Below are 24,546 nucleotides of genomic sequence, written 5' to 3'. Positions count from 1 at the left end.
CACTGTGGAGGCAGCGAGGGTTGGTGAATCACACGAATGCTGTGAAGCTTTCTTTCCGTGGGCGTCGAGGCGCGATAAACCCTTGCTCGCCAGGAGGGAAGGGCGGTGCAGCAAAGTGCACGCTGATATTATCTGTTCCTTCTGTATGGGATGGAGTGTTGCCCTCTCAGATGCTTGGGTCTCCTCCGCGCGCTCCCTCCTCCTCCCATTGCTCGGCTGAAAACATCTCCCTGTGTTGCGGACCACGAAGCACTGTGCGATGTGGTTGCATAGATGACTATAAAAAAAATATTATCATTTTATCTTTACATACAGTATTAGTATTATTTTCTTACTGTTATAGTACTGTGTTGCACAACTCAATGGTGGAAGGGCCGGCTACTGGGGAAGCAGATTGCAAGCGTAAAGCAGTTCAAATACCGCCTCTGCATAGTAATGCGCGACGCAATCGCTAAAGTGACACCTACAATGGTTAAGCGGCTTGTAAACCATTTCCGATAAAATTGTCAGGCGTAGGCCGTTTGTGTACCTACGTCATGGTTTAAATTTGTCAAATTATTGAATGGAAACTCTCCGGTCGAGACTTCATATTAATATTGATCTCAAATATATCAGATGTTATAACTGATGAGAGGGTACAAGAGTCGGGCATCACAGTTAAACAAACACACCAATATCCACCCCCATGTAATCATCACTGGCATTACTCAAACGGCTTTCACAGGTCCATTCACAAAATACTTCACCCATAACCAATCACACTCAAAGCAACCAGTCCCATCAGCGTTATAAGCCAAGCTAGATTGAACCTGGATAGGTGCTGGATGGGTAATACCAGATGTTGTAAGCTGGGGCTGCCAAGTGGCCAGTAGATGGAAATATAGCAATGGATTATTCGATTTATCCGTGCGGTGTTTACAAAGTTTTATTTCTAGGCGGGTTGTCTCCAGGTACGGCGGGTTTCTCCCACACAACACCAACAATATTGGTTATGCCCGCTGACCAAACATCACAACGTAGCATGTCCTCCCTGAAAATAAGCCTTGAGACTCTTAGCGAGGCTTTCCTGGATATGTAAATGTTTTTGTTACGAATATAAAGAAAATCCTCTCCTCCCATTGCTCCAAACCACTCCCTCTGCTCCCAGGGAGGGTTCCCAAAGCCCACGTACAAAAACACCGGGACATATTGTGGGAATAAGACTATTTCACAACAAAGAGGGGAAAAACTAAATGCCAACGCGTTGTCTTGAGCGGAGCGTTAACGCACAACTGACAAAAAAAACGGAACTTGTTTAACGTCCTGGGAAGTCCTTAGAAATTTCCCAGGAGAGCTACCGCGAACGCACGACGATTCTGTCGAAAACCCAGGAAAAAGGTGGCACCCCGAGTTCCCTACACCTACCTGGCTGTAGAGGCCCAGGTCCCTGAGGAAGCGTCCCAGCGTCTCGTGCAGGTCGGCGAGCTCCGACACGCTGCGCTCCCAGCTCCCGTCCGAGCCCACGTCGCCGCCACCGCCGCTGCTGCTCGCCGTCCCGGCCAGGGGCGCCTTCTCCCGCTGCTTCAGCGCTTCCATGTAGAGGGCGGCCAAGGAGGTGCGGTCTCGTCCCGCCGCCTGCCAGTGGCTCACCAGGTCAGAGAAGCGGCCCCTGGGGTGGTGGCGGCGGCGGCACAGGCAATGGCGAGACGTTATGACCTGTGGCTGCGGGTCAGCGCTGGGGTATGTAGTATTGCATGGAGACTATATCTATGTATGTTGAACTTCTTTCGCACCGTACGTAGCCAACCGTGCTAATCGGAGGTACAGGGGGGAAGGACAACAAGCTAAATTCAAAAATCAGTTCGAAAGAAGTGAGTGTTCAATGTAGATCTAAAAGTGCGTGAGCTCCAGTGGCTTCCTAATGTCGGAGGGAAGAGCGTTCCAGACGGACGCACCGCTTGTAGAGGTCCCGGCACAGGTGCAGGTTGAGGAGGCAGTCCTGCAGCGCCGGGCGGCTCTCGGCGTCGAGATGCAGCAGCCACGGCAGCTCGTCCGCCACACGCCAAGTCACGCGGCCGGCCCTGCGACGCGGTGACGATCGTGATGAGAGATTTATAGAGCGGCTTCATACGTGGAGCGTGCTACGGACACTGTACGCGTGCACGTATATATGCAAGTAGCCAACCGTTGCTCATCGGAGGTGCGGGGGAAAGGAAAACAAACTAAACACAAAAAGCTGCTATAAAAAAATGAGTTTTCAATTTCAATTAACATGTGTCAACCTGAATAACTGTGTACATCGGTGAATCCTGGGGGTGCTATAACAGAGCCGCGCTGCAGTGACTCGAGCGGACATGAACCGTAAAAGGTAGAATTCTAAAAGCGTCAACACTGAGATAAAGTATTGCGACCACAAATGTCACGAGCACCGCAAGGCAGGAGCAAAGTCATCCGGACCAGTTCAGTCCACTGCTGGACGAAGCGGTCTCCAAGCCACCGACAATCCCTGCTGTGACCGTGAGCCAACAGTGGACATTCCACATTTCTTGTTGTGGGATTATTTTGAAATGTATCTTATTTTTGATGACCCCATGTAAATACTGTGTGTGTGAATATGTAGCAACACACACAGGATTTACGTGGTGTATATATATGTACGTACGTGAGTGGCGTGATGTGGAGATGGAGCGATGGAATATGTTTGTGTGCAGATGCTAGGTGGATTACTACATTGCAGGATCATTAGAGGTGGGTAGCGGCTTGGGGTAGCCTTCATCCAGCAGTGGATTAACCATGGCTGATGATGATGTGATACACACACGTCTATATGTATATATACTCTCCTTATCCTTCATATTGCTGATGTTGCTGTGGAGCCACAACTATAACATTACATTGAAATGCTTGAGTCAGATAATATATACTCAGAATAAACACGTGAACATCAATAACTATGGAAAAAAATATCAATTTCGCAACGATAAAGAACGACTAATGTGGAATTCAACAGAATATGTACCTGTGCGCATTGTTGGACACAGAGAGAAATCCAATATGTTTGGGACATTATGTTGCGGTGCACAGCTGTAATGCAAAATGTCACATACAACAAGAAGCCGATGCTGGCAGGTAGCCAACCGGCCGCATTACATAAAGGACACAGCAGCGTCCTCACGGAGAATGACATTGGTTTTGTATGGAACCAATGAAAGCAAGCGACCCAGCAAATGCATGCCGGGGGAAATTGGCGTTGTTAGAAGCGGCTCAATTGAGGGTGGTTTGGGAAAGATTATCGCAAGTGGGACTGTGTGCGCGTCAGGTGAATAACGGCGACTTTACAGCATTGGGAAGGTCGTACCAAACGCGGAGCAGTAATAACACGTGAATCAGGAGTCTCTGTAATCAGGTCATACTACACAGTGAGGACTGGAGCCTGTGCGAGCGGGGTCCGTGTACCTGTGTGTGTGCGCTACAAATGTGTGCGTGCAATTAGCATGCTGCGCGACGAACCCGGTCACCCGAGTTCCATTCCCGCTCACGGCCACCACCAGTGACGATTATTTGAGCCGGTCATGGGCCTCTCCCAGGTTGACTCAGCCTCAAATGAGTACCTGATGTGGTGTGTAACATCACCACTCGGGAGACAAAGGCGGCCAGGCGTGGTGCTGGCCACCCACCCCCTCGTGTTCCGTGCCGGGCTTCATAGGTGCTCGCTAACAGCACTTGCCCTTTGAGTCTGCTAAGGCTATACAGGGGATCTTTGTCTTTGTGTATGCATGACTGTACATATCTCCGAGTATACACGCATGGACTACATATAGAATATATGCGGAGCGGTGGTGCAATAGTGAACACACAGCGTTACAACTGGGTACAGCTAACATCACTGGTGGGTGATCACTTAACTTGGTCCTGGGAGCCTCTCTCCCTAATTCACCAACCTGCACTGCCCAACATAAGTGACACGGCATGGGCAGACGCACATTCAGTATTGGATTGCCAGAGGGCTGGCTGAATATTATCAATGTGTGTGCGCACTAAACCGTGATAAACAGCGTTGCCCATTTTTATTCTCGGTAAGGATTCCCTTTGGTACAATTTGACGGAGCAAAAAATCATTAACACGTGAAGTTTAGATCACAACTCAATGTAATAACAATGGCTAATATGAAAATGTATCTGTTGTCAAACAATTAAAGAAACCTAAATTAAGAAACAACAATAGATTGTACCCTTTCTGGCAATAAAACAGGTGTTAAGATGTTCAAACACCAAATTAGACCTTTTGCAAGGAATCAAGTCTGCATCAACCACACGTACTTGTGGTGAACATGCAAACAAACATTCCTTGCAAAAGGTTTCTCATTTTTTCCTACTTTGATGTTGGCAGGGAGGTCCCGTTTTGAACCTCAATTAAGTTTCTAGATTTTTTGTTTATAGCAAAACACTTCTCGTTTCCCTTAACAACCTTGGAATGTTAAATAATTGTTGTATCCGATGCTTTACGGTGCACTCTATTTCATCTAAACAGTTTCCCGATACAACAATCCGCAGAGCTCATAGCAGCCTTTGAGAGTAAACAACAAGTAGCTCGTTTTATTATAGACTCCTACTACATCAAGACATCGCGGATGCACTTGTAACGGTCGATGTCCATGGCGAACATTAAAAAAAAAGGCGCTGAGTCGTTTGGGCCACGGTCGAGACAGCAAGGCTGCACGTCCGTTACTATGCTCGCCCCACACGTGCGCTTCAAAGAGGTGGCACAGGGACGGAGGGTGCGTGACAGTGCTGGTGGTGCAATTTGGTGTGTGGTGGTGCGCCGTGCGTATCTATGGTGGGGCGTGATGGTGCGTGGTGGTGCGCTGTGCGTGATTGTGTGTGGTGGTGTGTGGTGGTGCGTGGTGGTGCGTGATTGTGTGTGGTGGTGTGTGGTGGTGCGTGATTGTGAGTGGTGGTGCGTGGTGGTGCGTGGTGGTGCGTGGTGCTGTGTGGTGGTGCGCTGTGCGTGATTGTGTGTGGTGGTGCGTGGTGGTGCGTGGTGGTGCGTGGTGGTGCATGGTGGTGCGTGATTGTGCGTGGTGGTGCGTGGTGGTGCGTGGTGGTGCGTGGTGGTGCGTGGTGGTGCACTGTGCGTGATTGTGTGTGGTGGTGCGTGGTGGTGCGTGGTGGTGCGTGGTGGTGCGTGGTGGTGCGTGGTGGTGTGCTGTGCGTGATTGTGTGTGGTCGTGCGTGGTGGTACGTGGATGTGCGTGGTGGTGCGTGGTGGTGCGTGGTGGTAAATGGTGGTGCGGGGTGGTGCGTGGTGGTGCGTGGTGGTGCGTGGTGGTGTGCTGTGCGTGGTGGTGCGTGGTGGTGCGTGATGGTGTGCTGTCCGTGATTGTGTGTGGTGGTGCGTGATGGTGCATGGCGGGGCGATGTGGTACGCTGTGCATGATTGTGCGTGGTGGTGCGTGATGGTGCGCGGTGGTGCTATGTGCGTACGCGAGGCGGCTGGAGAAGTGCTGTGCGAGCCTCGCTCGGAACACCTGGCAGCCTCCGGGGCCCTGCACCCCCACGTATTCCTGCCGCGCGGCTTCCTGAGCCTGCACACGCATCACGTGCTCCGCGCACGGAGCAAGAGCGGCGAGATTACATGTAGAACACATGTGCCACACAGGTGTTATGCGCTTGCCACACACGAATGTAATACACGCATGCCGCGTCCCGCGCACACTGCACACACTGCGAGTCTCACACGCTCCTCGTGTCCTTTACGCACTGCACACGCATCAGACATATCGCACGCACAACAAGTCACGTGTGTCCTGCACATTGTACATACCATGTGCACTCCGCGCATTGCAAAAAAGACAAAGACATAGATACTCGGTATCGTCTTAACAGACTGATGGGGCAAGTGCTGTTAGCGAGCAACTCTGAAGGCCGGCACGGCACGTGTCTGCGTTCTCGCCCAGATGAAATGCGGAGTGAACATGGGCTGCGTTCAGAATGCAGAAGCGATAAACCCGCACCGTAATGGAGAGCACTCTGAACGAGGATGAAGCGTTGCGCAGGCACACGTCGATCAGCACGGGACACATGGGGAGTGGGTTAGAGTTAGAATATTGGAGTTTTGGCAAGGACCCTCGCTGCTGCGACAGTAAGTTCTCAAGGACATTTGGGGGGCTGGTGGATTTCTCTGAGCAGACAGCCATGGTTGGGTCAAGGAATTGGTGATGAGGATGATGATGATGATGACAGTTACCAGTTATCAGAATTAGTGTCAAATTTATTTATTTTAATACATAACACAAGATTCATTACCATGGATATGGGGCCATATTCTCATCTTGACAAATGGTCTATTTAGCTCTCTGTGTTTTTTTTGGGGAACTTCAGTTCCTGAAGAATCTCTCAGGACGCGGAGCAAAACGACGGACATCACGTCGGCACAATACGCGGTACAACCCGCAAACAAGTGAAAGGGGTACACGCAGCACAACCGCATGAACCTACCACGTAATAAACGGTCTCTTTCGTCTGATTTCTGGAGGAAATGTGCCAATGCCTCCCCGCTATCACGCATGTGAACCTGTCCCTTGGCACAGTGGCCGCACTGGGAATGGCAAGAGTTTATTTTTTACTTAAAGGTTCGTTGTAATCTATCGCAAACTCCGAGAATGTTGTCATCCACCACTTTCAAATCAAGGCGGCTCACCTCTCTGCTTACCCCAAGTCGGGGGTCAGCAACCAAAATAACAAGAGACATTTGTTTTTCAAAATCGGTAAAACAAAAAAAAACTCGACATTTCAAGAGCCGCAATCAATGCATGTGAATTACAAGACGGTGGTCCTTAATAAATAACGTCATGAAGCGGTCCTTAAAGAGCCGCAGGCTGCCGACCCGTGCCCTAACCGCACCATCCCATTTTCTTACACAAATTCTCACGTACACTTTTTGTTTCCCCACCCTCACTCTCCAGCCACCCCCCACACGTTCATTGCCTACCCCACACCAAGCTGATTTGAAAATGACGAGCTGATTGAATCTGCCTCCGCGGTACTGTGAAGGTTACTCTGATAATCTACTACCCATTTGCGAAAAAAAAAGAATTGCCTCCCCTAATTCTCTGCAGCACTTCCATCCTCCAAAGCAATTTCTGCTCAAAAAAGTAAAGGGGGCTTCGGTCTGTGTCTGAAATGAGTTCCCTGGCCGAAGTCAATTTTACGCAAACGCGTGAAAGCACATGGTCCAAAGGTGGCCCACAAAAATCAATCGCCAGTCGCACAAAGTTTCACCATCTCTTAGAGCGATGGTGCCCAATCTGGCGCTGGTCATATAACCCCCCAGAAGACCTATCGCCTGTCAGGGGCACCCCTACCAGGGCATAGGTTTTAGATTTTATCAAGTAAAAACCGATATGTTTGAATCACATAATCAACACCTTTGAGATTCAGTTAACACTTGATAAATTCATCTTCTTGGTTCTTTCGGTAAAGTCACGTAGAAGGGAAATAATAAAGTAATACAAATAAAACATAATAAAATACAATGTTTTATTTTTATTATTGTCACGTAGAAGGGAAATAATAAAAGAATAAAAATAAAACATTTTAAAATACAATGTTGAATTTTTATTATTTTATTATTTCCCTTCTACGTGACTTTACCGAAAGAACCAAGAAGATGAATCCCTGCAGTCACGAAAGCTTTAAATCGAAACTTGATAATTTAATGACGATTAACTAAATATTTACAATTTAACCGGAGATCTGGCCGGAAGTGGCCTGTCACTGGTGCTTGAGTAACCTCGTCTGACTGCACCCCACGAGACCCCCGCCATGACGTCATCAGTCTCGCGTATCCCCTAGACGTGTCACACGTAACCCCCCCCCCCGGGGGAGACGCACACCACACTTTGGGAACCGATTGTCTTCAGAGCCTTGTGGCTTTTGTGTAACGCCGACCCTTTGTCTCCCAGGTCAGTGCTTCAAGGAGTTGGAAAAATATCCAAATATGGGATCACAGAGCTTGGGCAATTGCTGGCGCTGGTTCCGGCTGCCTTATCCGCTCGTCCGTGGTCTCCCGCACCTCCGTGCGATTACCGCACGTGTCGCAAATCCTTCAGCGTTTTAGAGATTCCGTTTGCATGAACGCCGCCGGCCATAGAAAACAAATGATTGCAGGGTCACGAGCTCCTGACCTGCAGGTGACGGAACTTGATGAGGCCGCACGTGCGGGACAGCACGCAGAGTCGCTGCAGCGTGTGCAGCAGGGGCGACAGCAGGGCCCAGCCCAGGCCCGGGTCGATGTCCTGCAGCTCCGACTCGCTAACGCCGTCGCGCGCCACGCACGCCAGGCACAGTAGCTTCTCACGGCGGAGACGCGGCACGCGCGCAAGGAAACACGCGAACATTCACAAAGATAAAAACAAGGATTCCCCCCCCCAGCTAAGGCCCACTGAGATATACAGCTCTTTTTCAGAAGCAACCTACCTAGCCACAAATGATAGCTCAACCAAATGACTTATCATCACGTGGGAACCTATAGCAGCCCAAAAAAATGTGGATGCCAAAACCGGAGGACCCGGAGGAAAATCCACACGACCGTTGGGGGAGAGGCACGCAAACTCCAAGGGTCGGGATCGAACCCACGACCTCCTGCATTCCAGGTGGTGTAGTTAACATATCTATGGGGAGAGAGGCATGCAAACTCCAAATAAACTGATGTTAGCTATGGCTGGGAATTGGACTCAAATTACCTGGTTTCTAGCAGTACATTAGCCACTACGCCACAACTCCCCGACATACATTCAGAGAGGCACGCAAACACAGAGGAAATTATCAAGCTATGAAGCACACTTTTCACTACGAGGGTATAGATTAACCTCACCTACTCTCTCCAATCCAAATGCACACAAGCAGCCACACATACAAGTTGAAACACGCATAGACAAACTTCCCAACGTAACCTACACCGGCCCTTAAGGCAAGTGCTTTGAGCGAGCTCCTAGACACATGCATACACGCACGTGCGCAGCCACACACACTAGCAGACACGAAGGACATACACACGCACATGCAAATAAAGGCACAAAACACTGATTTCAATCAGAGACAAGCCTTCGTGGAATTACCACATTGTGCAGCAGAATTAATCGGGTGCAGCCAATGCTGTTCATTAAATGATTGACAGATATAGTTCACGTGAAAACTATTGGCCACACCTAACCGAGTGACTTGGATAATAGCCGCTGCATCTTTCCTTTTTCTCCACATTGTGACTGTTCCACAGGGGACCTGCACAACGGAATCAATCGCGGTCAATGTTGCCCCACATCCGACACACTGCTTGATAGCAAAGCAATGCATAGATTCATGGATTCAAATAAATTATTGCGGTCACAATACATGCGTTGAGCCATGTTCATTCCACTGCTGGATGAAGGTGTCACCTCTGACGATCCCACGATGTGACCAATCCACCTAGCACCTGCAGCCTAACAGATTGCATCATTCCATCTCCTCCCTGCAATGCGTTAACGCAATCCTTTGCTTCCACTAGAGGTCGTTGCACGTTCATCCCAAAGTAACAAAAAAATTCCTGAATCAAAATGTGACAATTCATTGAATCCCAAGGTTGCGAATGATTACAAGCCTGCTTGTTACTACTCGGGTATTCACGAACGCAATTCACCTAATCCAGTGCCAAATGGAGAAGAAACCCCCACTAACAATGAATGACAATAACACATTTGTTCAGCTAGAAATGTAGTCCAGAAATAGCACGTTTTATATTGCGAGCTTGTTCAATCAGGGACACCCAGCATGCACCCGTCATATTCCCAGCAGCAGGCGTCCTCCTTGACAGTGTATGCAGTGCAGCCCATGTTGCTTTGACAATGTGTCAGACGATCAATAGACTTCAAATCCTTCACAGCCCCCTGGGTTGGCTCTCTGCTTTAAGGGTTCCACAACAAACCCGTGCCTTACAGGTTCGGCAACTCGCTGATGCCTGCTATGGTTGCAGCAAGAACAAGAACAACAAATATTCGTTGATTCTTTCGGTAAAGTCACGTAGAAAAAAAAAAATAGTGTGAATAAAAATAATAAAAAATTAAATAATAAACCAAAAAACCCTAATGTAGACTATAGCCTGGTTCTTAATTGGAGTGAGTGTACTGGCAGTCTATAATGTAGATTGTAGCCTGGTTATTAAGTTTGGTGAGTATAACGGCAGTCTATAATGTCGAATCTCGCAATGGTTATTAAGCTGGGTTAGTGTACTGGCAGTCTATAATGTAGACTGTAACCTGGTTCTTAAGCTTGGTGAGTCTATTGGCAGTCTATAATGTAGACTGTAGCCTGGTTTTTAAGCTTGGTGAGCATATTGGCAGTCTATAATGTAGTCTACATTATAGACTGCCAGTACACTCACTCCGATTAAGAACCAGGCTACAGTCTACATTATAGACTGCCAGTACACTCACTCCGATTAAGAACCAGGCTACAGTTTACATTATAGACTGCCAGTACACTCACTCCGATTAAGAACCAGGCTGCAGTCTACATTAGTGTTTTTTTTTATTTTAATGAACTTTATTCTTTTTTTTCTATCTACGTGACTTACCGAAATAACAACATAATATAAATTCCTGCAGTCGCGAAAGTTTTAAGTCAAAATTGAAGACAAAAAAATTCATCCTGGGGTCTGTCTTTGTGTGAAGTGTGGGGAGCGGTGGCGCGGTGGTTAGCACACTGCACAGAAACCCTGAAAACCTGAGTTCGATTCCCACTCACGACCAATAACAGTGGTGGATATTTGAACCCGTTCTGGGCCTCTCCTAGGTCGATTCGGCTTTAAAAATTAGTAACTGGTGCGGTGTGTAAACATCACCACTAGGGAGACAAAAAGCGGCCGGGTGTGGTGCTGGCCACCCAAATGGTCGTGTGCTGTGCCAGCCTTCATAGGTGCTCGCTAACAGCACTTGCCCCAAAGGTCTTCGAAGGCTAAACACCAGGGGGTCCTTTGTGTGTGGGAAAAGCGCAAGGGCGATGATTTGTATGCCCATGCACGCAGGACATACGTGGAGATAGAATATTCGCAAGCACCACCTCATTCATTATTGCAAGGGCATGAGTTGCTCTTAATCGGTAAAATTATAATTACACGTTGAGGTTCTATCCCTCTGGTCAACACGGACTTTACAGACGGAGTGAAGAATTGTCCTCTCCCAAACAGGATTTCATCATCATAAGGGCTTTTGTGTTTTTACAGTTTGCAGTTTCATGTTTTAAATTACATTTTCTTAATTGATGTTTTATAGTATTTTTATCGACTGTAAATCACCTTGGGATCATTTTTTTGCGAAAGGCTCAATATAAGCTCATACTTATTATTACATTTGCTAATCATCCGGCCAGGTAAGGTGGCTTGCAGTCAGAAAGTCGCGAGTCCAAATCCTCAGTGGGAATTTAATCAGCCCATCATCTCTACAGGGTCAATAAAATAGGTACCGCTTTGCGGAGAAGTTATTAGTGGGAGCAGCCTCGCCATAATCTATAGAGCTCTTTTTCAGAAGCGACCTAGCCACAAATGATAGCTCAACAAAAAGTGGCTTATGTGGAAATGTATACCAGCCAAATACTCTAAAAGTTTATTTCTAAATGTGAAAGGAAAAACCAGAGAATCCGATGAAAATGTCACGCGACCATGAGGAGGACATGCAAACTCCAAATATACAGCAGGTGTCAGGGTCGGCATCGAACCTACGACCTCCTGTATACCAGGAGAGGTAGTTAACATCTCACCACCGTGGCACCCTAAAATAATTGGGCATGCATGGTCCTGGCCACACCACGCAATCGTTTGTGCTGCCAGCCAGCTCGAGTGAGCGCTCGCTAACTGCACTCGCCCCGACAGCATTACCTGGCCTACAATTGGACACGCAACGTTAGCCGCTCACCTCTCGCAGGCGCTCGCGATCCCTGGCGGAGCGCAGGGTGGACTCTGTGACACGGAGCGCCAGGCGGAAGAGCGTAGGGGTGTCGTGGCACTGCAGGCATGGGTGCAGCGCTTCCTCCAGCTCCTGGGACGACCGTGCCCTGGCACCACGGGATGGGAGTGGTGGGGGCAGTGGCAAGAACATGGCACCGACTCACAAATCAAAGGGAGCTGTGCAATAGAAACATCTATTCTGACTTGGCCAGCTGGGTCAGGGGTCAGCTACAATGAGCCAGCACTGCTGAGGCACGAGGTTTGAATTCAGGTTTTCAGCCAACAGTGATTGAACTGGATTCATGAGTCTAGCGGGCTGATGGTCAACAATGACTGCACACATTTCCTAATACATTTAGGTTTTCTCTTAATTTGACGACAATTTCAGCTCCCAGAATTAAGATGGTCGGTTTGATTGCGATGCAATTAATAGCTCTATGGCAGCACTGCTGGTGTGGTGAAGACAGCAATCTCAGAAGTAGTCCTGTGATGTCACTTTCTGCGGCCGTTCTTTAATACGGAGTGATGCACTGCTCTGTGAGAGTTCCAAATGTACATTTCTCTATCCATGACTTGATGGCAAGAGTGAAAATTTTAATAAAAATAGAAAAAAGACAAAAACTTTTCATAAAAAAAACTGAATATCCAAACCATTCTAGCATTAGGTCACAAAGCACCTGATACATAGAATCAAAGCATTTGAAAGAATCAGAGACTCAAAGCAGCCCAGATGTGGTGCTGGAGGAGGATGAAATGGTTAAGTGGACAAAGAAATAGACGAACAAAGAGGTGGACGCGCTAGAAGATAAAGGGTGGTGCGTAATGATGGTTATTGGAATTCGGAGACGGAATTGGATGGGGAATATCATCAGAGGCAGCGGTCTGCTAAAAGCCATAACAAAAGGGCACGTGGAGGAGAAGAGAGTCAGAAATGTCCTGGCCGTGTGAAGGAGGCAGGAGTGAAAGCGTGCAACTGAAGGCCAATTCACTCAAGGGAACAAAGTGGCAGCATGATGGACCACAACGAATGCGAAATTGGAATTGGTAAAAAATAAAGATACGGTTAAGTAAGAAGATTTCAGCAAGCGACAGTAATGTTTTCAGTATTAAGTACAAAAAATAGTGCTGGATTTATATGAAAATCAGATAGGAAATACACATTAGTCAGACACACCAACTTTGTCTCATTTCTATTCCAGCGGCATTTAAAGTCAATCTCAAGTCTGCACTTCGTTCAGTCGTGAGTCTATTTATTTTGTCAAAGGCAGATTTAATCTGCACAGTCTGGGTGCGTGGCTCACGAACGACGTCTCACGAGCCAAACATTATAATACCGAAATTGCTTTCCCACGCCACTGTTGCAGAGAAAGGCGCCTCTCCACTCGACATCCACATACATGCCAGCCACTCTGGCATGTATGTGGCCTTCTCTTCCACGCTCGCCGGACATCTTCGGAGAACCCCCACAAATATATGCAACCTGACGATCAACTAACTGTGGTACTGCTGGGTGGACAGAGAGAGAGGGGGGGGATTTAAAAAAATTGCCCCATTATTTCGACTTTCGCGCCGGGAGATCGAACCGGCGACTAACCATTACACCACAGGAGCATTCTGTTTATAATAGCGACAAACAGTGATAGATAATACGGGGTGAAATGGGGAATGCAGCTGAAAGTTGGCCATGCAAGGTGCAGTAACAGTATGGAAGGTGATTATGATGCTAATCGATGGCTGTCTGACGAATGTGCATGACCCATGTGTATTAAATATTATTATTAGAATATATGTGGAAGCTTCCTTAGGAAGCTACGTGGCTGCACATAGGGAACAAGACAACTTGTTTGCTGACAAGGAAGGCCAGTACAGTACCTGCTCACCATCCGCGCTACCAGTGTGGTGTAGAGGGCATTGCAGGTGGTGGCCGATCGAAAATGAATGTCCAGCCTCTTCACCTGTCCGACGACAAAAACTTCAGTTTAAAAAAAAAAGTAAGCCTTCGATTAAAGCGGAGGTGGCAAGTTACTCAGGAGGAATAACTCGACGGTGGCAGGACCTCACAAGCAATAAGCCAGAAAAACGGAGACTCTGGGTTTGAATCCATGGTTTCCACCAATACCTACAAAAAAATATTTAAATGTAATTAATCTATCATCTCCCGCTTGCTCACGATTGTACGGAAACCTTTGGAATAAATGAGCGCTTGAAATTAGCTGTGGACAGACCATTTAATAGCACTGTTATATGTAGGGCACATTTCACACAATGCACTTGAAAATACTCGTCATTCGCATCAAAAGCAGCAATGCATTTAATATTCAAAAGTATTTATTTAATTAAACAAAATCCATGAAGACGGTTTCTCATTTACATGGGCAACTGGGTAAGGTAATAATCACTTTGTTCACGGACCAGTGATATAAGAATTCATAACTTAAAAATACAAAATGTGTGCTTGTCTTGGACGGCTTGGCGTAGTGATCGGTATCACATCACACGGATGCACTGTGTGCTACATTGGCAGTTTCCTATAAATATACCATTCACACCAACTCCCACAGCCTTTTACCATCACCAACTGGTGCCTTCCCTGCGGACTAATGAAAATATCCACACCGCACATATTGATTCACACCATAAGCATACATCCCCCGGGTTAATGTGTTAAACACTCAATTATGTTTTTTTTTTCCTTTCAGCTGGCCCAACAGATTTTCACAAATGCGTTCAATTAAACACATCCACAACGAACGGATGCTGTCCCATTAAAGGTGCAACGGCCTCACACTGGGAGGTGGGAACGCTCAGCACACTCAGTCGACAAATTAATACACGAGGCTTAATTAGCAAGCCTCCGCCTAAGCAGCGGCTTCTGACAACCTCGTGGGAGATGGGTGCCGAGTGAAAAATATGAGTTGGTACACGAGCTGCAAAATGCTAACCGGCTTTGCGAACGCGGCCGTTGTCTCGCGCATCGACGAGACACCTGCGCCAGGCAACGGGGGGACGCTGCGGCGAGCACTTGCCGAATCGAAAGTTTTTGTTCGGATAACATTATCGAGTCGGTGCTGCCACCGGAGGACCAATGCTTGTAAATGTTTACGTACGCTGAATGATGGGTTGTTTATTAAAAAAAAGGTTGCAGGGATTTTATTTCCTGTCACTGAGTGCAAAGAATTGATCTCGATGCTTGGGCCAAGTGGCCTGCTTTCGGGAATATTGACGTTTGCAGGGAGAATCTTAAATATACTGGGAAAGACAGGTGGGGTTGGATTGATGTTGTTCATATTAAGCATGACGCATCTATTCGTGGATTAAAAATCAATTGTTAAGCTCACTATAATGAAATGTAATCGTGCATGTAAGAATCATTGAGGTTCTATTCACGTTGTGTGCAAACTCTGCAGCCACTAGAAATGCTAAATGTGCCACAGTTGCCAAATAATTGATTCTAGAATCATAACCCTAAATCATAACAAATCATCTGTGAGGGAGGCAAATTGTTAAATGTGTAATATAATACATTCTAAACAATCACATGTTACGGAACTTTGTCAGCGCACTGCTTGGATGAAGGCTTCCCCAAACCGTGCCAGTAATGAGGGTTGTTTGACCATCCTTCACCATTCTGGTCAGTGCAGCTTGGTGAAGGACGGCGAGGCCCGGGACTGGTGCGGAGAGCGCTCGCCGGTCACGTTCGCCACGACCATGAATCAAACTCAGCTCGCCAGGTTCAAAGCCCAGGGTGCCAACCACTGTGCTAGCGCTCCACCACAATATAGGACGAGCCGCCCCCCCCCCCCCCTTACTTCACGCGATCAGCTGGCAGGGCAAGGATCCGTTAGCAAATGCCAATTACGCTTAGCATGGCACTTTAGGGGGAGGTGGTGCCACCTTTGTCTTCCCAGTGCTGCCCCCTATAACACACTGGCATTGAGAGATTAAAAACTCATTTTTTTAGAACTGCTTTTTTAGGTTAGTTTTTTGTCCTTCCCTGCACCTCCGATTGGTACGGTTGGCTCCATACGGTGCGAAAGAAGTTCAACGTACACACATACAACAGGCATAACACGGTTGGCTACATACAACATACATACATACAACAAAGTAGCTAACGACACGCCATATTCAAAGCGCAATGCGCTAAACGCTGAGCCACTGCTGTACCCCATGCTTAGTCTATGCAGCACTAATCGGCTGAAAGGTGGAAGGGGTTGTCACAAGCAATGTAAGTGGTGGGGGGCTACGTGGCCTACGCACGACGTGCAGAGCGAGCGAACATCGTGCACTGGGCCCTGTCCCACCTGGTGGTCGGTGAGGTTCAGTCCCACGGTGGAGCACTCCTTTTGGATGAGGGTCTTCACGTGGCTTGGGCTCAAGGCGTCCAGGTGAAGGGTGGGCCACAGCCTGCGGAGTGCGCGCACGCAACGTGACCGCACGCATGACAAACGTACGTAGGTCTTCTTGGTTCTTTCGGTAAAGTCACGTAGAAGGGAAGTAATAAAATAATACAAATAAAACATAATAAAATCAAATAATTCTCACGACGTTTCGTACGTAGGCTCGCGTCAGCCTACTTTTGTATAAATTAAACGTTTCGACCACCTTCGGAGGATTGTAGTCTCCATCAGAGACTCATGAGACACTGATCAGAGACTTAAAAAAACACTTAAAAAAATATGATATAAAAATTTTTCAACTGGTGTGCCCCACGCCAAATTCCCAGCCGACTCATTCATGCTACTGATATGGGTGCAGATATATGGAGCACACACGAGCACCAGTATACATTGACGCAAGTCGGTGTCTTTTTTTTTAACAGAGCCAATTGGCTGCTTACTGTCATGACCAAGATGTTTTATATCTGCCCATATGTCCGTGTGGTCATCAGAGGGCACTTCGCATGCTTTCAATAAAAATATACAACTCCCTAACCCAATCACACAACTCACCAAGACCAATGGCCACGCCATGTGTATTTGTTAGCCAAGAGAAGCAATTAGTTCCTGAGGAGTATTTTCATTAAAATAAATTAACCATGAGCTGCGTAGGTTTTTCGAGGAGACCGCTCAACTGAAGTCGCAAACTTTCAAATGAGGAGAAAGTCCTGCGAGGACAACTTGATAGTTCACAAAATGTCATTGCCCAGAGGGTAGGCCTTTTGTTGAGAGTTTGCAGATTAGTGGATGAAAAGGGGAAATATTAAGTTCATTGTTGTGGCGATGCATGGGTAGATGGCACATTCAAACATTATGAGTGGATTTTTTCAAAGTAATCTGATGAATCTTCTTGGTTCTTTCGGTAAAGTCACGTAGAAGGAAAATAATAAAGTAATAAAAATAAAACATAATAAAATAATTATTTTATTATGTTTTATTTGTATAATTATTTTATTATGTTGTATTTTTATTACTTTATTATTTTCCTTCTACGTGACTTTACCGAAAGAACCAAGAAGATGAATCCCTGCAGTCACGAAAGCTTTACATCGAAACTTTATCTGATGAAGCTAACGTGGGCTATTTAAAACACGTGTGGACTCCGATGCGAGACTGAGTGCTCTAACCACAGCGCCATCCAGTCGGGGGTAATTTTTTTGATCAGCCCTAACGGGGGGCGGCTTCCGCCCACTTGAATCAGCGCCCGTGGCAGTACCTCCAGGGCTGAGGACACGTCTCCACGTTGACGGAGACCACCACCCTCAGGTTGACAGGCAGAGGGTCGATGAGCCACGGCAGGTGCCTCTCCGCATGCTGCCGCACAGATGGCAACACCGGCGAGCACAATCACGACATTGGTAACCGACGATCGACGACAAACCGCCATCGTCTCCTCGAGGCGTGCTGCTCTCCGAAATGTACCAACGGACTGGAAACGAGACTATTATTTATTTTATTGGGAATAATAAAACAAAATTGAACAGTTGAAGGATTTAATAAACAACTTAAAATGTCGATATGTTTAATGGACGAGGTATGTGGCATATAACCTCCTGCATCGTTAACATTCTCCTCCTACTCATCTGCCTCCTTCACCCCAGCTTCATACCTTCCACCTCGTTATTCTACTTCCTCCCTCCCCCTCCTCCCTCCTCGTTCCCCTCCTCCTCCCCCTCCTCCTCTGCCTCCTCATCACCCTCCTCCCTCCTCGTTCCCCTCCTCCTCCTCCTCCTCCCCCTCCTCCTCCCCCTCCTCATCCCCCTCCTCCTTCCTCGTTCCCCTCCTCCTCCCCCTCCTCCTCCCCCTCCTCATCCCCCTCCTCGTTCCCCTCCTCCTCCTCCTCCCCCTCCTCCTCCTCCTCCCCCTCCTCATCCCCCTCCTCCCCCTCCTCATCCCCCTCCTCCCTTCTCCCTCCTCCTGCCCCTCCGCCATCACCACGTTCCTCCTCCCACGCCTCTCCCCTCCTCCTTCCTCGTCGTCCCCCGTCGTGTCCCTCGCGTCTACCGCGGGGGGGGGGTCCCGCTACGCGTCTCCCGAGAAACCTGAATGCGGTCGATGGAGTCGATGAGGAGGATGATGCAGCCCTGCCTCCTCGCCGACAGCCGCTCCAGCCAGGAGGGCAGCTCCTCCAGCAGCCGCGCGCCGTCGGGGCCCGCCACAGGCACCCACCACATGTGCTGCAGCAGCTGCAGCAGCAGCAGCACAGCGCACACGGCGGCGGTGACGGCTGTAATGCCGGCCCGCTGATCACTACAAACTGCGGGCAGTTTCTCGACTCGCAAATGTGACAATTTGTTCCCGGGACCCGTCCGCGAGTCGGAACACTGTAATGTGACCATGTTTAAATGCACATATGGTCGGCGTTTTTGAAATGTGTTACAGTTCAGTAAAAAGGGAAGCATTGTAAAACTCATAAAAATATAAAATATTGTGGATTTGCATGTAACACTGTATCACTCACCTTGACTGTGAGGCTCACCTTGACCATCACTCACCTTGACTATGAGACTCAACTTGACTATGAGACTCACTTTGACCATCACTCACCTTGATTATGAGACTCAACTTGACTATGAGACTCACTTTGACCATCACTCACCTTGACTATGAGACTCACCTTGACTACGAGACTCACCTTGACTATGAGACCCACTTTGACTATGAGACTCACCGTGACTGTGAGTCTCACCTTAACAATGAAGCGTCGAACCATGAGTGCGGGGTCTGCGCTCGAGGAGAAGGGCTGTCCGACGAGGTGGTAGAGCACCAGGCTACTGGGGGAGTGCGTCTGGAGCGTCTCTATCCTGCACCAGAATCAGCAGCCACAGCATCAGCATCAGCAGCAGCTGCATCGCTCACGCTAGCAGAAGTGTTAGCACCAAATTCAGAGCAATTCCCTACTCAAATGAGCTGTGACGTGTTCTGCCCAAGCCCACGTACTTTTACAATATATGTGAGCTAAAAATATATTATTCTTCCACAGGCACGTGATTCGATACAGGTATCGTGATCACAAGAAGACGCTTGAAGTTATAAAGCAATGCATCGCTACGGTCATAGTGAATAGGACGTGGAAAGGAATTTGAGAGCTAGAACTGGACAAAAGGCATCGCAATCATTGCCATCACCAATGCTATGAGCAGCATCACCATCATCAGCAGCAACATCATAGCCATGATATATGCCTAACCCCATTGTCACCATTATCATGATTCATTTATTAGGCACCTTCTCACGAGGTTCGAGCCGCTAAGTGATATAAATGCGACAAGCAGATAGGTGGGAGCCGGCGATAAAACAGTCAAAAAATCTGACTTACAGCCGCAAGAATATGCATTATTGTCCAATAACCAAAATGCATTGCACGACGCGAAATGGGAGATTAACTTCACGGCATAGGAAGTCATGATGGAAACATTATGACAAAACAAATGCTCCACATTACATTCGACCATTACCGATAAAAAAAACACCTCCACAGGCCACCCCGTGATAGAAGACGCACTTGAGAGTACGCCCCCACCCTCACCGAGGTAGCGTTTGCGGCTGCATTTTAAACGCGGGGCATTGTAATTATTTATGGATTTAATTTCAAGTGGAAGAGGGGCTCCATAAACCAGGCGCTTAGACGAAAGCAGTGGGGGGGGGGTGGGCGGTGAAAAGAAAGGTCTGGCGAGAAAGAAGGCAGAGAGAGCTACATCGTCACCATCATAATAATTTATTGATTAATAATATATATACTTGAAATGAAGGTACATGCCTGAAATAATGTGTGTGTGGGAGATAATTGATTATTTATGATCGACGCCAAGTTATATGCCTATGTTACGTTTAGCCTTACAGCGCAAATGAAACTGTACAGTGGCAGCAGACCAAACGCCAAATAACACAACGGAGAGTGCCGACGCGAGCGACGAAGAATCGCGACCATAACTCGTAGAATTGCGAGTGGGGGCGAGTCGTCATGCATCGGATCGCCAATAGGCCGGCACACGCACCACTTGGCGAGCAGCAGGGACTTCCCAGACCCAGGGCCCCCGGACACGAGCAGAGGAGGAGTGGGGCCCGGGGTGGCCACCAGGTCGTGCAGCCTCTGCAGATACTGTCAAGGGACACGCGCGCGCACGGGAAGGAATTTAATGGAACAAATAACAGCCTGAGTGCAGAGTTTGGCAAAAGTCTCTGGAGATCCGTGCACACCTTTTCTGTACAATTTAGGGAAGGCTGTACACATTACGGAGACTCTGCAAAGAAGGGAAATTGCTATGTTTGTTTACGTGCCAAGTGCGTGTGTCTGTGCGTGTGTCGGTAAACACGCATACATATACATTTTAGAAAGGGATTTCAAAATCATGCAATGGGTTCGAACGTGTTAGTTTAATATTACATTTAAAACTGTCATTCCTCTAAATATATTATGACATTTTCAGAGGAATGTAAAATAATTCAAACATTAAGCCAAAGATAATTGCATATATATAGCAAATTTTCACAAGCCGTGTGACTATTCCTCCTCCTATTCTTGGTTCTTTAGGTAAAGTCACGTAAAAGGGAAATAATAAAATAATACAAATTAAACAATAAATGTATCACGACGTTTCGATTGCAACACAATCAATCATCATTGTGTTGCAATCGAAACGTCGTGAGAATTGTATTATATATTTATGATTTCCCTTCTACGTGACTTTACCGAAAGAACCAAGAATATGAATCCCTGCAGTCACGAAAGATTTAAATCGAAATGTATTCCTCCTCCCTTAAACTTTGCAGTTACTTTACGTCGTATACTGAATGGAACTCTTAGCATGAATGCGAAAGGGCAGCATAATCTTCAGCAAGGGAATGTATGATTCACAGAACCCAAGGCAGGCCCAAGAGGCAGTTTGGACACACTCAGCACAGGGCAAGGATGAAGCACATGGGCACACATGGAGCACAAAGAACTAGGGTTGCCATTCATTGTCGTCCTTCCCCCGCACCTCCGATTAGCACGGTTGGCTACGTAGGGTGCGAAAGAAGTTCAACATACAAAGCGTTTACTTGTAATTCCTCCCCTCTTCCGGTTTTGTGGGATATTCTTCATTCCCCTTATACGTCCCAGTTTCTTCTACCTCAGGAGTGAGGTTGCGATCCTAGGCATTGCCCATACCCCCACGTAGCTCCCCGAAGTGGGAATGGGGGGGGGGCAATGTGGTTCCACCTGGAGCTGTGGGAGGGGGGGGGGAAATCGTACATGAGACGCATGGGGGGACACAAGGACACGCGTGGGAAGCACGGAGCACACCTTCTCGAGCCCGAGCGGGAAGGACGCTTGGGCCGCCATCTGCAGGGCCTCCTGCTGCTCCTGCTCCAGGTGGCGGTCCCACAGCAAGTCGCCTGGTCCCTCCTCTTCGACTTCCCTCTCCTCATCTTCCTCCCCCTCGTCACTCTCGCCGTTGCCACCACCCGCACCGTTCGCAGCGTTTCCCCCGTCGCCGTTGCTCCCCTCTGTCCGCCCCGGTGCGGGAGAGGATGGCGGCCGCCCCCCGCCGCCGCCGCCGCCGTCCGTTGCGGGGGCCTTCGAGGGGGTTCCGGGGCTCTCGCCCACCCGGATCATCTTGGCACCGGCGGAAACCTTGTCGACGTCGCTGCCGTCCCTCCACCTCCGCAGCTCCTGACGGACGACAGAGAAGCACGTGGTGGGTGGACGCACGCACGCACGCACGCTCCCAAGTGCATGGGGGGGGGGGGCGTGGCTCGCAGGTGGAGGTGTGTGTGTATGTCGTTGGGAGCGGTCGTGTATCGATGAGCGCGCCGCGCTACGGACCCGACGGCCCGAGTTCGATTCCCGCTCACGGTCAACACCCGGTGGCGATTATCTGAATCGGTCCTGGGCCTTCCCTAGGTTGACTCGGCCTCAATCGAGTACCTGGTGCGGTGTGTAAAAATATCGCCACTATAGGAAGACAAAGGCGGTCGGGCGTGGTGCTGGCCACTCACCCTCTCGTGTGCCGTGCCGGCCTTCATAAGTGCTACTCGCTAACAGAACTTCCCCCAACAGTCTGTTAAGGCTATATGGGAGATCTTTGTATTTGTATGTATGTTGAACTTATTTTGCACCGTACGTGCTGTGGGTGTTCGTGCTGCTCAGTGCACGTGTGATCATCCGTACCCGCTTAATGACTCTTCCAACGTGAGCCTGCAACCTCTCAATTCCTTCTTCCGGATCGCTGTACTCAATAACCTGGTGGCAGAAAGTTACGATGCTTTTAAAGGCACATTTGTTCTCTGAATGCTGCAGCACTGCCAATGTTTACGATCATTGTTATTCAAGTCTGGTGTATTACAATCAATAAACACACTCTCTTTCAAAGAGCAAACGGTGCTTAGCTGAAAGAAATGTGTGTGTAGATTATATCTTGTGAACAATGTGTATATATATATAAAATAGGGCCTCAGGTCCAAGATGATTAACTAGTTGAAGAATGTTTTGCTCATTAAAAGGCCAAGTACTAACCAGGATTTTGGAAAATATGAATCCAATGTAATAAAAACACATTCTTACATACAATAAAACCATACAACATTTAAGCTACACTCATACCTTCATAATTAAAAGAGTAACATACATTACATGAAACCAGAATTAGTGGAAACAAGATTTAGTCGCAACTCTGACAATTCAACTTGGAAAATGCACATAGTATAAATGCACATACTGATGGGGGTGTGGTCGAAAGCCTATAATCCAGAGCTTTGGAGACAAGGGTTGGTGGATCAGGTCAATTTGCAAAGCTCCCAAACCTGCTGGGTTGTGAGACCATCAGCAGAAAGCAGCACAATCCTGCGTTTGATTCCAGGCCACAGCGCACATCAATGGCTCGTGGTATCTGAAATGGTTCTGGGCCTCCCCGAGGCAGACTTGGCGAGATGTAAACGGGCGTCACGGTGACAGGATGTTAACTACCTCGTCTGCAACACAGGAGGTCGTAGGTTCGATCCCAACCCAGACGCCGGTTTAGTTGGAGTTTGCATTAAAATCAACCTGAGTTCAGAGTTGTTGGCTGCTATAAACTTCCACGTGATGAGCTATAATTTGCGGCCAAGTCGCTTCTGAAAAAGAGCTATGTAGCTCAGTGGGCCTAACCTGGTAAAGTAAAAATAATTTAGAGTTTATGACCGAGTCAAAAATATGTACCCGGCGCAATACGTAAACGTCAGCAAGTGGCCGGGCAAGATATGTGCCACACGACATCCTTGTGCGTTCTACCAGCCTTTAAAGGTGCTCATTAAGAGCACTTATCCCAAGAGTATACAAAGGTTACATGGGGAATCTTTGTCTGTATAATGCTCTGCCATTATGGATGGTACGTCCGACAAATCTCTAACGGGGGGGGGGGGTGGACACTAGAATTATCGTAAACATGAGCATATATGAACTACACTGTAGTCCGTAGTTGTGCTATTATCTACACTTCCGATTAGCACAATTGGCTACGTATGATGCGAAAGAAATTCAACATTCATACGTACATTCGGGACTTGAAAGCCGGCCACATTCATCAAAGAGTTACTCAAAACGTGAAGACACAAAGCAGAGCAAAAATGATTATCAGTAAGTATGCAAATATATTTTGCCCACACGGTTACCGATCGGTTCCACATCCAAGGACAAGTGCATGTTCGAAGGCGTCACGTAATTTATGCGCGTGCGTGGTTTTCCTGCGCTGCTTAAGTTTTTGCACGTCGCGCTTCGTCTCGTTGCAAGCGCAGGCCAGGGCTCCAGGGGCCTCCGCTCACTCTGACCTGCTGGGCTGCGTTCGTCGCGGCTAGACTCGCAACCAGAGCCCCGGGCGAGTCCGCGTCTCCCTTCGCCGCATCCCCCCTCCCGTCCGCCCCTCCTCCCACCCAGCGGGCGATGGCGAGCGGCCTCGACGCCTCCGCCTGCCGAAGGGAAGCCTCCTCGCAGTCCTCCGCCACGCACCTTCAGCGCGGCAGCAACCGGAGGAGAAAGGGTTATGACGAACCGAGCCAAGGAGGTGGCCGGGCAGGCTCAGAGGGTCAGGGCGCTGAGACGGCACCGCTGAGATCATGGGTTTGAATCAAGTCGGCCAAGTGCAATTTCACCGGTTCTCCGATGTATGTGTGCACTAAAATACATTCGTC

General features: G+C 48.2%; 1 protein-coding gene across 2 annotated transcripts in view; it reads right to left on the bottom strand.

Moving 5' to 3' along the window:
* NPHP3 (nephrocystin 3) overlaps nt 1–24,546 on the bottom strand; it is a 52,757-nt gene that overhangs the window by 12,704 nt on the left and 15,507 nt on the right. For both annotated transcript variants that reach the window (XM_078598301.1, XM_078598300.1), the window contains exons 10-23: nt 24,187–24,364; nt 22,553–22,624; nt 21,686–22,054; nt 20,397–20,500; nt 19,088–19,202; nt 18,441–18,584; nt 17,615–17,712; nt 16,264–16,366; nt 13,832–13,914; nt 11,928–12,066; nt 8,166–8,330; nt 5,464–5,564; nt 1,935–2,060; nt 1,405–1,648 (exon numbers count right to left, since the gene is read on the bottom strand). In XM_078598301.1, the coding sequence (XP_078454427.1) occupies nt 1,405–1,648; nt 1,935–2,060; nt 5,464–5,564; nt 8,166–8,330; nt 11,928–12,066; nt 13,832–13,914; nt 16,264–16,366; nt 17,615–17,712; nt 18,441–18,584; nt 19,088–19,202; nt 20,397–20,500; nt 21,686–22,054; nt 22,553–22,624; nt 24,187–24,364 (2,041 nt within the window). The remainder of the gene's footprint in view (nt 1–1,404; nt 1,649–1,934; nt 2,061–5,463; nt 5,565–8,165; nt 8,331–11,927; nt 12,067–13,831; nt 13,915–16,263; nt 16,367–17,614; nt 17,713–18,440; nt 18,585–19,087; nt 19,203–20,396; nt 20,501–21,685; nt 22,055–22,552; nt 22,625–24,186; nt 24,365–24,546) is intronic.

This window comes from Lampetra planeri, chromosome 10, assembly GCF_965212315.1.
Source record: "Lampetra planeri chromosome 10, kcLamPlan1.2.h2, whole genome shotgun sequence".
In the NCBI taxonomy this organism is placed as follows: Eukaryota; Metazoa; Chordata; class Hyperoartia; order Petromyzontiformes; family Petromyzontidae; genus Lampetra; species Lampetra planeri.
The sequence above is the reverse complement of the archived record's forward strand: the minus strand, read 5'-3'. Positions and strand labels throughout refer to the sequence as shown.